Consider the following 11,702-nt stretch of genomic DNA (forward strand, 5'->3'; position numbering starts at 1 on the left):
AATTTTCACTAAACACTAAACTATAATATTTTATTTAAAGTATAAATAATATAAAATTTTAAACTATTAAATCTTTTATTAATGCTATTATTTGAGAATGACTTGACTCATACTATTCATGCTATGTATAAACAAAAATATAAATCGTTTTGATTATTTTTATAACAAATCTAATTGAGAGAATTTATAAATTGGAATCACTAGCTTTGTGGTATAAAAAACACTTTTAAAAAAAATACATTTCAGCACATTACTCAATTCTCTTGAATTAATTTTTAGTTTTCTTATTTTATTTTATTTTTCTCGAATCAAAATACAATAACGAGAAAAATAAAAAATTAACGAGATATCACTATTATTTCACAGTTCAATTTTACTTAGTTTTCCCGGTTACAGTTTAATTCTTTTTTTCTCATATCAAAATATAATGCCGTAAAATATGAAAAATTAATGGGGTGTTAATTTAGCATGATTAAGTAATACAAAAATAAAAACTCTTAAAATACTGCGCATTTATTGCGCGGGATCTAAACTAGTTAATTAAATTAATCAAATTTGTTTTCTACTCTATCTCACATAGTTACTTCCCTTTCTCTTCATACGATGCCTTCCTCAACCTTGAAACCCCCTGCAAACTCTCCTTCTAATAACATTCTTCCCCAAATCCTCTCCCTATCCCTCATTCTCACTCCTAAACCCTAACCCCCAAAACCCCGTACTCACTCTCCCTCCCTCCGGCTACCAACTCCGTCCTCAACCCAGTACTCCCTCCTCGTCCACTACAAGAAATAACCGTTTTTTAGACCGCTATGTTGAGTCTCAAAAAATATTCGTGGGACTCAAAATTGAGACCGACAAAATATCGGTCTCAAAAAACCATTAACAGTCTCAAAATTAATCACTCGTCTTATATTCTTCCTATTACTCTGACGACCGTCACACACCCAAAACCTAACTCTTATATACGAGATACGATGCTAGCTTCCACAACGACCTTATCACCACCACCAGCCACCCGTCACCGACAACCACCGTGTTATTGTCGGCAGCCACCTCTTCACCGACGACCCATATCCATCTCGGCAGAATTCGTCAACCTTCCACTTCGCAATCTTTAATCAGGTATGTTTTTTAATTTCAATTATCTTTAAATTCATCGCAATTCATATGTTTTTTAGAGGAATTGTTTTCATTTGTCACTGATTTTGTGTTTTCTATGATGTTTGCGTTTTGGGATTCAATTATTTTTATTATGTTAGAGTACAATTAAGTAATTGGGTTAGGGTTTGCAATTAAATTTGATTTCAATTTAGAGATAATTCGTTTTCTATGAAGGGTATTCAGCTACCTCCCCATCAGGGGGAGAAAGATGATAAGATAATTGTTGTTTGTGCCAATGATCCTGAGTAGGAACATTACAAGGACAACAAGTAGCTACCTCCCCATCTTTTGGCTGAGATTCGCCATTTTTTTGAAGACTGTATCCTTTCATTTTGCTCACCTTTGTGAAGTTTTTTTAACTTACATGTCATTAAGTTTGAGCCATGAAATCCCTCTAGCTTCTCTCTTTAGTAGTTCTTTTTCATGTCATTATATCATCCTTATTTAAGTTTGAAGGTCACATGAAGTTTCCACTGACGGATAATTGATTAATTTCTCATTAATATACGATAGTTTGACCGTTCAACGGTACTGCATCGTGTAGCTCTCTAATAGAAGCTCATACTTGATAGTCGATACAGCCCACATTTCTTCTCCTTGACAATTTTCTCAGATAAGAAAAATGAGAGCAGGGAAGTTATCGTTGATGAGTTTCTGCTTGCATTTGCTGCAGATCAAGCCGTCCAACACTCTATGTATGTACTGACTCTCATCCAACATGCAATGTCAATATATATAGTTTTATACCATATGCAATCTAATAAGTGATGTCCTAAATGGCTTATAGTCTGCTGACAGGCAAGGCAAGCTGTCAAGCATTATCCCGAAAGCATTGGAAGGTGTCTTCTGGTGTTACATTTAAAGAAAAGCATCAGTTGAATTGTGTATTGCACTAAAGAGTTAGTTGGCATTCAACTGGGCAAGTTAGTTACAAAACAAGGCTTTCATAAGTGAGAATAAAGCAAATGAGTACACATTTATGGCAGCAAAGAGTAGTTACACACTTTTGCAGGTTTCTTACTCATACAAAGATGCTTCAGATTTTTGTCTTACCTCCTGCTCGGGTTTGTATAGAGCCAAGTCTTGACTGGTTATGTGACTCTAATGTTGTCATGGTATATAATTGGTCTAATGACTTTAATTATTAAGTATATTTGCAGCGTATTTTTCCTGAATGATATATAGCTCTTTACATGTGGAGAGTTGGAGACTATTGCTATTGTAGTGGTTATAAAGATACAACTAGCCAAATATTTATTCATGTGAAGAAGGCATATAACTTACACTTGATCTTTGAAGTCGTCACTGGCCATACGGATGTCCACAATGACTCGATTCCCCTTATAACAGATTCACCCCTGTGAGTGATATTCTTTTGAGGTTGAGCAAAGGTTGATTGTCTTTATAAAATTGCAGATTTGTGACATGGTGGCTGTGGCTCGTATTATTAAAGCAACTCTTGTGATTCCAGAACTCGATAAAAGATCATTTTGGCAAGACTCAGAGGTATCTCAGTTTTTGCATTATTATTCCATATTTAAACTATGCCTCATTGAGTAATTTGGCTTGAGACAGGGCATGACTTTATCCGTCTGATGAGGCTTTTTTTTCATAATATATGGCAGCAACCTTTCAGATGTTTCATTATGATTAGTTTTTCTGCGTCAATGAGATAACACCAAGCCTGATTGTTATGAGTAAAAAGATGATGGTGCTTTGAGTAAAAAGAATGGATTATTTTCAGTTCATTTAACTAACCTCCTTTGTTGTTCAAAACCCTCTTTCAAGCCATATCAAGTGTCATTTAGGTTGTTTAAATTTTGTTGTTTCGTGGTTTAATTGCCGAGGTTTTGATGTGTTCCATGAAATTGGCGGTTTTGAGAATAGTATTCTTATCACTATTCTTTTTTCCCTTTTCAGGAAGCTCTTGTTACCATATATGCATCCATCCACATTCCTTTGTAAGTTTGTATGAACAAATCTCTCCACAATAGTTGGCAGCTAATAGCTTATCATAATATCTGTTTGTGAGTGGTTTGTCATATTGACATTGTGACCTTGTAAATTTGCAGTGTAATGCTAAAGCTTTGAGGATTCAGGTTTATCAGCGAAAACTCATGGGTGGGATAAGGAGTTGATCAGATGTATGTTGATTCGTCCTCTTTATTGCGTTTTTAAACGCTGATTGGATGACGGGGTTGTCATTAATTGAACTATCGTCTATCAAAATCAATTTAACACGGTATAGTTAATGACATTTTTTGTATTTGGTTGGTTTTGTTTGTTTTCTTTTCTGTTCATCTGGAGCTAATTTTTGGTGTGTATGTCACACACCTGCTGGCTGCTGCATCAGAATGTTGGTGCAGGTTCATTGTACACTTAGTTTGCTTGCCTTATTAGTATCAGCACTGGGGTAGAATGTTGATATTGGTTCTTTAAGATTTTTTTTTAACATTGGTGTTTTAATTATAGTCTTCTAAATGTTCCAACAATGTATCAGTCCCACCAGTCGCTCAAGCCACTTCGCTTGTTTGATGGCAGCAAATACTTACAGGTACTTATTACGATATGGGAACGTAATTATTTATTTATTCTTTTTCATTTCCACCTATAATTATAAAATATAGACAAACAATCAAACAGCTTGGTGATAATTTGTTGAATGCTCATGTCAATACTTCATTTGCAGGCTGGTACCATATCAGAGCACCTTTTACAATGGCCCCTTCTACATGTGCCTTTCGTCATTGCAGATGCAACAACATTAATATAGGCAAGTGTTGTTTAAGTCTTTCCCCTTGGACTCTCATTAGTATTTTTATTGAGTTTGCATTTTGATGTGACCATTGATTCACTAGTTTTTCCCATTTGGGTGCGATAAGCTAAAATAGATGGAAAATCATCGTCATCATCATTAATGTTAAAACTTAGCTCATTTTTTACTAACGATTTTGCAGTATAGATTAGGACATACGATGCTCCTCGACTTTTACCCATTTACTTCACCATTGTCTAATCTTACGGGCTTAACTCTCTCCGCCTTTATCTTTTCATCTTATTTCTGACTCAGAAATAAAATGTACATAATGAGATAAATTTCTCATGATTTTTTTGTTTTTGGAAAAGTCAGCGAGTTCAATTGGATGAGCATGGGCGCATGGCAGATTACGATTTTGCCCCATCATCTTTTCTTCTTCACCAGATTGATGCATCACATAGAGGTATGAGGGAGGAGATCCCTTTGAAGTTTGTATTGAGGTTTATTTTGATTTTTCCATAGATATCTTTATACTTTGACCCCTCCCCAAATTTCAATTTTGTGAGTGTTTTGTATGTTCAATTTGATATGATATGAATACTACCTCGACTTGTGAGCAAAAATGTTGAAACTGAGCTCCGCAACAAAGTGCTCGAAGACAAAGTACAAAGAATGGAGGCGTTTCTACAAGCAAAGTTTGGGTCTGACTTTGACCCAAATTGTGATAGCAACCAGTTCCAAAATCGAGACGACTTCAATGATGATGGTGGAAGTGGCAACTCGACATCAATCCCAACTAATTAGCTAGATTACTCCATAATAGCTAGACAACGAAATTGCTTAGCAAATTACGTATGGATTTTTTTTGAGGATGTTTTCAATGTATGTACTCTTTTAAATTTGCTAAATGAACAATTCCAAGTTTCTATATTGTTGGCTTCTTTAAAGTTTATTGTTTAATTGTTTGATATCGTAACGAAATGGAGGAAAATGGATGCAGGAATGCTTGAACCTCCCATTTGTGTTTGCAACGGAAATTACAGGTTTTGTGACAGCTATCCATTAATTAAAAAAGTCAATGCATTTGTGTTTGCAACGGAAATTACAGGTTTTGTGACGGCTATCCATTAATTTAAAAAGTCAATTTGTTGACTTTTCCCTCTACTATGCAACGGAAAACATTTTTTTTGCAACGGAAATCCGTCTCATAGTTGACCAAACAGGTGCCACGTGGACCTCATTTAAGCAACGGATCATTCGTTGCAAATAATATACGTCCGTTGTATAAAAATTAGCAACGCCGATCCGTTGCATATTTTTTCATTTGCAACGCCATATAAGCAACGCACCAGTTTGCAACGGATATCCGTTGCAAACTGTATATAAGCAACGGATTAGGGTTATTTCGCAACGGATTGGTCCGTTGCAAATAGGCCTTTTTCTTGTAGTGAAACTCAAAAGATGGGATTTGGTTGAAGGGTTGTCGTCAATCAAATTTGACAAAGAAATGCTATGTGACTCGTGTGCTCGTTGAAAACATGTGAGATCGTCATTCAAACCTAAGAGAGTCGTAAGCACCAAAGAACCATCGGAACTAGTACATATGAATCTGTGGCCCAATGAAAGTAATAAGTAGAGGCGGATCCAGGTATGTTTTTGTTCTAGTTGACGACTATTCAAGGTATGTATGGCCTCTATTTCTAAATTCAAAAGATGAAACTTTTGATGAGTTTGTTGTTCTAATGAATCTTGCCCAAAATAAGTATAAATTAAAATTAGTTTCTATACGTACCGATCATGTCACCGAATTTGATAATTAAGCCTTTATAGAATTCTGTAGGGAAAATGGTGTAGGACACAATTTTTGTGCACCACGAACCCCACAAGAAAACGGTGTTGTTGAACGTATATGATGCGCGCCAAAATTGTGCCATTTTATTCATTATTTCCTTGCGTTTTGACCCATTTAGAGGCGTTCTACGAGCCTTAACTTGCTATTTTGTGCCCTTGATCCCGTGCTTTCACTATTCTGCTCATTTGTGTAGGGATAAGTCGAAATTGGAGAAAAGAAGCGAGGAAGAAAGAAATTCGGACTAGAGGAAGGAAGAAAGGGGCATGTTGTTGAGAAGGGGTTCTCTACCAGTAGGCCAGCAGCCGGTCAACGGCAGAGAACCCATCCCTATGCCTTAGCCATTTTTTTAAGAACGAATTTGGCCAATTTGAAGAAATACTCGCTACTGGCAGAGGCACCGGTAGCTGGTGTCCCGGCAAGGAGATCCAAGAAGAAGCAGAAAATGAAGAAAAGGGGGAAAATGGATTTCCTCTACCAGTAGGCCGACACCCGGCCAGCCGCCAGGGACACTCCCCCAACACTTAGCAATTTTTGAAGAAAGAGGAATCCAAATTTTGAAGCAATATCTCGCTACCGGTGTTGGCACCGGTAGCCGGTGAACTGGAAGAGAGCTCCTCTACTCGCATTTCCCCACCTACTTTAATTTGTAACCTAATTTTGGGAGAGACTATATATACCCCCTTCCTCTAATTCATTTAGACACACTACCCTAGATATTTTCCATGCACTTAATTTATATTCAAACTTTGTTAATCAAGCCTTAATCTTTCCTTAATTAAACATTAATCCTTTAGAAAATTAGTATAAGTTTAGTGTTATTCAATAGTTTACATTTGGGTATTGAATTGTAATAGAAGATTTTGAATAAATTCTTCTCTTATTTAATCCAAGACTCAACCTTTCATTGTTGTTGGTATAATTCTTCTCCTTTCTAGTTTTAATTTCAATTGTTTACATTTCTAGTTCCCTTTTTCATTATTGCGAAAGTTTATATTATGTCTTCCAGCATGTTTGCTTGTCTTTCATCAATTGTTGACATTTGTTTAACCATGATGAGTGAGTAGTGACCCCTTAGGGTTTAGGAGGAACCTAAGTGGAGAGTGTTGGGTAGAATTGTTAGTCTTCTTAATCATGCATATATGGTGTTTGTGGAATTGTGTGAATGAAAGTCCACATCTTTTTTCATTCTTTTCTTGAATTCTCTATGGATGGAAGTTTGTTGGGTCTTTTGATAGCATGTTTAAGATGATATTAGATGCTTAATGATAATTTTGTGTCTATCTTTAAGGAGAGCAAGAGATTTAGTCTCTTACCTTGGCTAATTACTACCCATACCCCATTCTATACCCTTGTTTATCTCGTCCCACTTGGGGGAAACCGAAGACTCTAGTTTAAGTATAATTTGTTTACATCTCATTGCTTAATTCTTGCTTTAGTTATTCTTAATAGTTATAGAAACTACAAACCTTTTATTGTTTGACTAAACTAGATTTGATACGAACTAAGTCTACACCCACTCCATCCTTGCCTTCGACACTCGATAAATACTAATTTTATCGTAATTTATAAATATTTTTGTTAGTATGAAATGACGGCAAAACCTACCTATCAAATGGCGCCATTATCAGGGATGGCGTTAGGTTATACCTAGTTTGTAAAAGGTCTTAGCTTTAGTCTTAGTTTACTTGTTTGTTTGCTTTAGTAGTTGTGTGCTTCTTATAGAGTGTGTGATTTTTGCCTTACCCTAGTGTGTAAAAGCACTAGGAGTCTTACGGTATGACAAGTGCATGCCTAAGAGGAACCATCAAGCTTTGCTCTTTGACAAGTGCATGCCTAAGGAATAGGACTATTGCAAGAGTCAGAACCTCTTCTCAAGCTACTTCAAACCAAGCAAATTCACCCACCCAACCTCTTATTGAAGACATACCATCACAACAAACAAACAACACCATTGATTCTCCACTAGAAAACCCAATTTATAACCTTCAAATCCCAAACACACCGCCTCAAACACCACCTCCATATATACAAATCCAACAACCACAAATGGCGGCCTTACGTGACCACAACCGCCCCAACTACAATGACGCTTGTAATCCGATTAACTTTGACACCTTGGCCCCAAACAACTTCGAAATCCATCCGGCTCAAGTTGGCTTGATTGAGAAGGATAGTTTCGGTGGGCATATTGAAGAAGATGCTCATGCTCATCTAAGGAAGTTCAAAAATAAGGTTGCCATCATGAAGCGGAATGGAGTGTCCGAAGACACATTCAGGTTGATGTTATTCCCATTCTGTCTTAGAGATAAAGCGGATCGTTGGTTGAATGTGCACCCTCCTAACACATTTACTACATGGGATGCCTTAGCCAAGGCGTTCTTAGCCAAGTATTACCCATCATCCAAGACTGCTATGCTCCAAAATGAGATCGTTACATTCCAACAAGAAGATAAGGAGTCCTTGGGTGAGGCATGGGATAGGTACCAAGACCTTATTGCTAGTTGCCCTCACCATGGAATTACGTCTTGGTACGTTACCCAAACCTTTTTTCAAACTTTGCTACCAAGAATCAAGGAAATGGTGAATGCCTCCGCGAGAGGGGGATTCTATCATTTGGATGATGATGAGGGCACAACTCTCATCAAGAAAATGGCGGACTCGGAGTCCAACTACGGTTCAAGAGACAATATACTAAGAAGGAATAGACGGTACCCCAAGGAGAACTCTTCTAGTTCAAATGCCGAGACCAATGCAAAGCTTGACCTTCTCACCAAGCAACTAGAGCAAATGCAAAGAAGTCAAGGGCATCAAGCTAGTACCTCCCATGGACCACCCATGGAGGAGGTTATCCAAACTTCTTCTTGTGAGCTATGTGGGGGAAATGGTCACACTTTCTATGTGTGTGCCAACAACAACTACAATGTGGGGTATGAAGACAATATTCAAGATGTTAATGCCTTTCAAAGCTATAAAAACAATGTGAGGCCACCACGACCACCCTACAACAACCCAAATGTCTACAACCCAAACACAAATTTCTATCATCCGGGTTTGAAGAATCACCCAAACTTTAGCTACAAGAGTACCAATGTTCAAAACCCGCAACACTCGAATTGATCATGGGTTTCCTTTACCGTTAACTAACAAACCTCATCAAGAGCCCATGGGTGACACTTCCCAAGGTGAGATTTTGAGGATGATGAAGAACATGCAAATGCAACATAGCCAAGATATGGCTAACTTGAGGATTGCTAATCAACAAGAAATAGCTAACCAAAGAAGTGATTACCAAAGAGAAATGAGGGAGATAGAGGCTCGAATGGCCGCTCAAGCTCTAGCCAATCCTCATATACCACCCGGTGGTTTGTTGGCCCAAGGGCAAAGCTCCAAAGATGCATCTACTAACCACCAAGCACATGCGGTTATCTTGAGAAGCGGAGTAGACCTTGAAGACCCTTACAAGCACCTTGAACTTGAGGTTGATGTAGACCCCAAGAGGAAAATAATGGAGATGAATGGTGGAAGGGAAAGCCCACCAATGACATCATCGGCAAGGATGAGTGAAGCAAAGAAAGGGAAGACAACAATTGAAGAATCTTCAAGTGGGGGAATGCAAGTGGGAAAGGAATTTGATGGTTTAGTTGAAGACCTCCCTTATGAGGAAGAGGTTGGTGAAGAGGCTACTGAATAAGTACTCTTACAACCCTCCACAAAGGTAGCAAGGAATCAAACCCTCCAAAGGTACTCTCCGATTCTCAAATTGTCACCAAAATCCCCTACTCCACTAGAGCTCTAAAGAGTAGGGAGAACTTTAAGTACGCCAAGTTTCATGAAATGTTAGGGAAACTTGAAGTTACTCTACCCTTTACCGAAGTGATTTTGAACATGCCCACCCACACCAAATTTTTAAAAGAAATCATATTGGGAAAGAGAACCTTGGGTGACCACAAAACTATGTCTATGGAGGAGACATGTAGTGCCATACTCCTAAACAAAATGCCAAGTAAGTGTGGTGACCCGGGAGCTTATCTATTCCATGTGTAGTTGGAGGTGTCCCGATTACTAGAGCTCTATGTGACCTAGGGGTAAGTGTGAGTGTTCTCCCCTTGAAAGTTGCAAATAAAGTAGGTATTTATGATCTTATACCAATAAATATGACCCTTAAATTGGCGGATAGATCCATCAAACAACCCTTGGGGATGCTTGAGGATGTACCCGTCAAAGTTGAAAAATACTTAATTCCCACCGACTTTGTTGTCTTATATATCCCCAAGGATGATCATCCTTGGTAGGCCCTTCTTGGCTACCAGAGGAGTCTTGATAGACGCGAGAGATGGGCGGCTAACCTTTACGATATTGGATGACATTGTTGAATTTAACCTTCCAAAGCTTGTGAAATGTCCTAAGTTAGCTCGAATATGCATCATTGAAGCTATTGACCAAGTTGTTGAAGAGGTGGATAAGGAAGAGTCGGAAAAAGAGGAAGCTTTTCAAATTTCTCTCCATGATGAAGACATAAAAGAAGATTATGTGATAGATGATGAACTCATGAAGAAAGTAGAGGGATTGCTCCCTCCAAAGGTACAACTCAAGCCTTTACCTCCCTCACTCAAGTATACCTTTCTTGGTGAGGGAGAGTCTTATCCCGTGATAATCAATGCCAACCTTAGTGAGGCTCAAGAACAAAAACATTTAAAAGTCTTGAAAGCTCACAAAAGCTCACTAGAGTATAGCTTTGATGATATCAAAGGACTAAGTCCAAACTTGTGCATGCATCGGATCATTTTAGAGGAAGGAAGTAATCCTAAGGTTGACGGTCTAAGGAGAATTGATGTATCACTTTTATACACACTTTTATGACTCCTTTCATGTTGCTTTTGATACCGTTTCCGTGCTTATTATGACATTTATATGCCTTTTATAGTGAAATGTCGATAGTGCCGCCACATTATGTTTTAATGCAGAAATGACGCATTACGAGGTGAATCAAGTAAATATGAGCATTGCGGTTATGGCATAGCGGAATATACGAGGCATGGCGCGAGAAATGAGGAGACTTGAAGATAAGAAGAGAAGAAGAGAAGATTAGACGAAGATAAGCTGGATGGCTGGTTCCTCGATCAAGTATATATGGGCTCGATCGAGTAACTTGTCCTCGATCAATTATGTCAAGGCTCGATCGAGGATATTTATATATGATACTTTTCCGTATTTTCCTAAAACAAGTCTTATTTGTACTATATATTCTAAACTCGTAATAATTATTAGGTCACACTTTTTATAACTTTCATACAGCAAATACTCTTAGTCTTAGTTGGCTTGTATAGTTTTGGATTTACAATCTTTCCTCATTAATTGATAAGGTATTTATTCGTTCTTCATTAATTGTTAATCAAGTTTATGCTTTTATTCAATTGTTCTTGTTTTATGTCTTTAATCACGTTTTCATCTATCTTTATTGTTGTTAATGCCATTAGTATGAGTAGCTAAACCTTTCATCTAGGATAAAGGGGATCTAGGTTTATTAGAAGGGGGTTATTAATTTATTGTTAGTAATATCGTATAAACTATCGTTTGATTATTGTTCTTATTCTAGTTATTTGATTTAAGGCCTGAATCTATAATTAGTGTAGGAAGTTAATACTTTCACCGACTGCGTTAGAATTAATATATGCTGCGATAATCAGATAGATTGTGTTTAATTATAGCGATTGCATGTTAGACTTAATCTAAAGGGCATAATAGAATTAATCAATCTTGTGACCTTAGATAGTTTGATTGACCTAACAATTGATTAAGATACACCCCGTATAATTGACCTAGTGAACCGGAATCCTGGACTTCTTTAATATTATTGTTAATCATCATTATTTCACTTGCTATTAGTTGTTATAAAACAAACCAAACAAACCCCCAAGAAATTGTTACTTT

General features: G+C 37.4%; 1 protein-coding gene, 1 long non-coding RNA gene and 1 other non-coding gene across 3 annotated transcripts; 2 read left to right on the forward strand and 1 right to left on the reverse strand.

Moving 5' to 3' along the window:
- The first annotated feature begins 853 nt into the window (after positions 1-853).
- Positions 854-4,086, forward strand: LOC141609038 (uncharacterized). The gene is made up of 7 exons (XR_012527154.1): positions 854-1,480; positions 1,775-2,173; positions 2,578-2,667; positions 3,082-3,122; positions 3,234-3,305; positions 3,662-3,715; positions 3,851-4,086. It is a non-coding gene; the product is annotated as an uncharacterized LOC141609038 (long non-coding RNA).
- Positions 4,087-7,817: 3,731 nt separating this feature from the next.
- Positions 7,818-8,888, forward strand: LOC141607789 (uncharacterized). Its single transcript, XM_074427138.1, has one exon. It carries the CDS (start codon positions 7,818-7,820, stop codon positions 8,886-8,888), a length of 1,071 nt encoding a protein of 356 aa, XP_074283239.1.
- LOC141610393 (small nucleolar RNA R71) lies at positions 8,184-8,290 on the reverse strand. Its single transcript, XR_012528304.1, has one exon. It is a non-coding gene; the product is annotated as a small nucleolar RNA R71 (small nucleolar RNA).
- Positions 8,889-11,702: the final 2,814 nt, after the last annotated feature.

Source organism: Silene latifolia, chromosome 10 (genome assembly GCF_048544455.1).
Source record: "Silene latifolia isolate original U9 population chromosome 10, ASM4854445v1, whole genome shotgun sequence".
NCBI lineage: Eukaryota > Viridiplantae > Streptophyta > Magnoliopsida > Caryophyllales > Caryophyllaceae > Silene > Silene latifolia.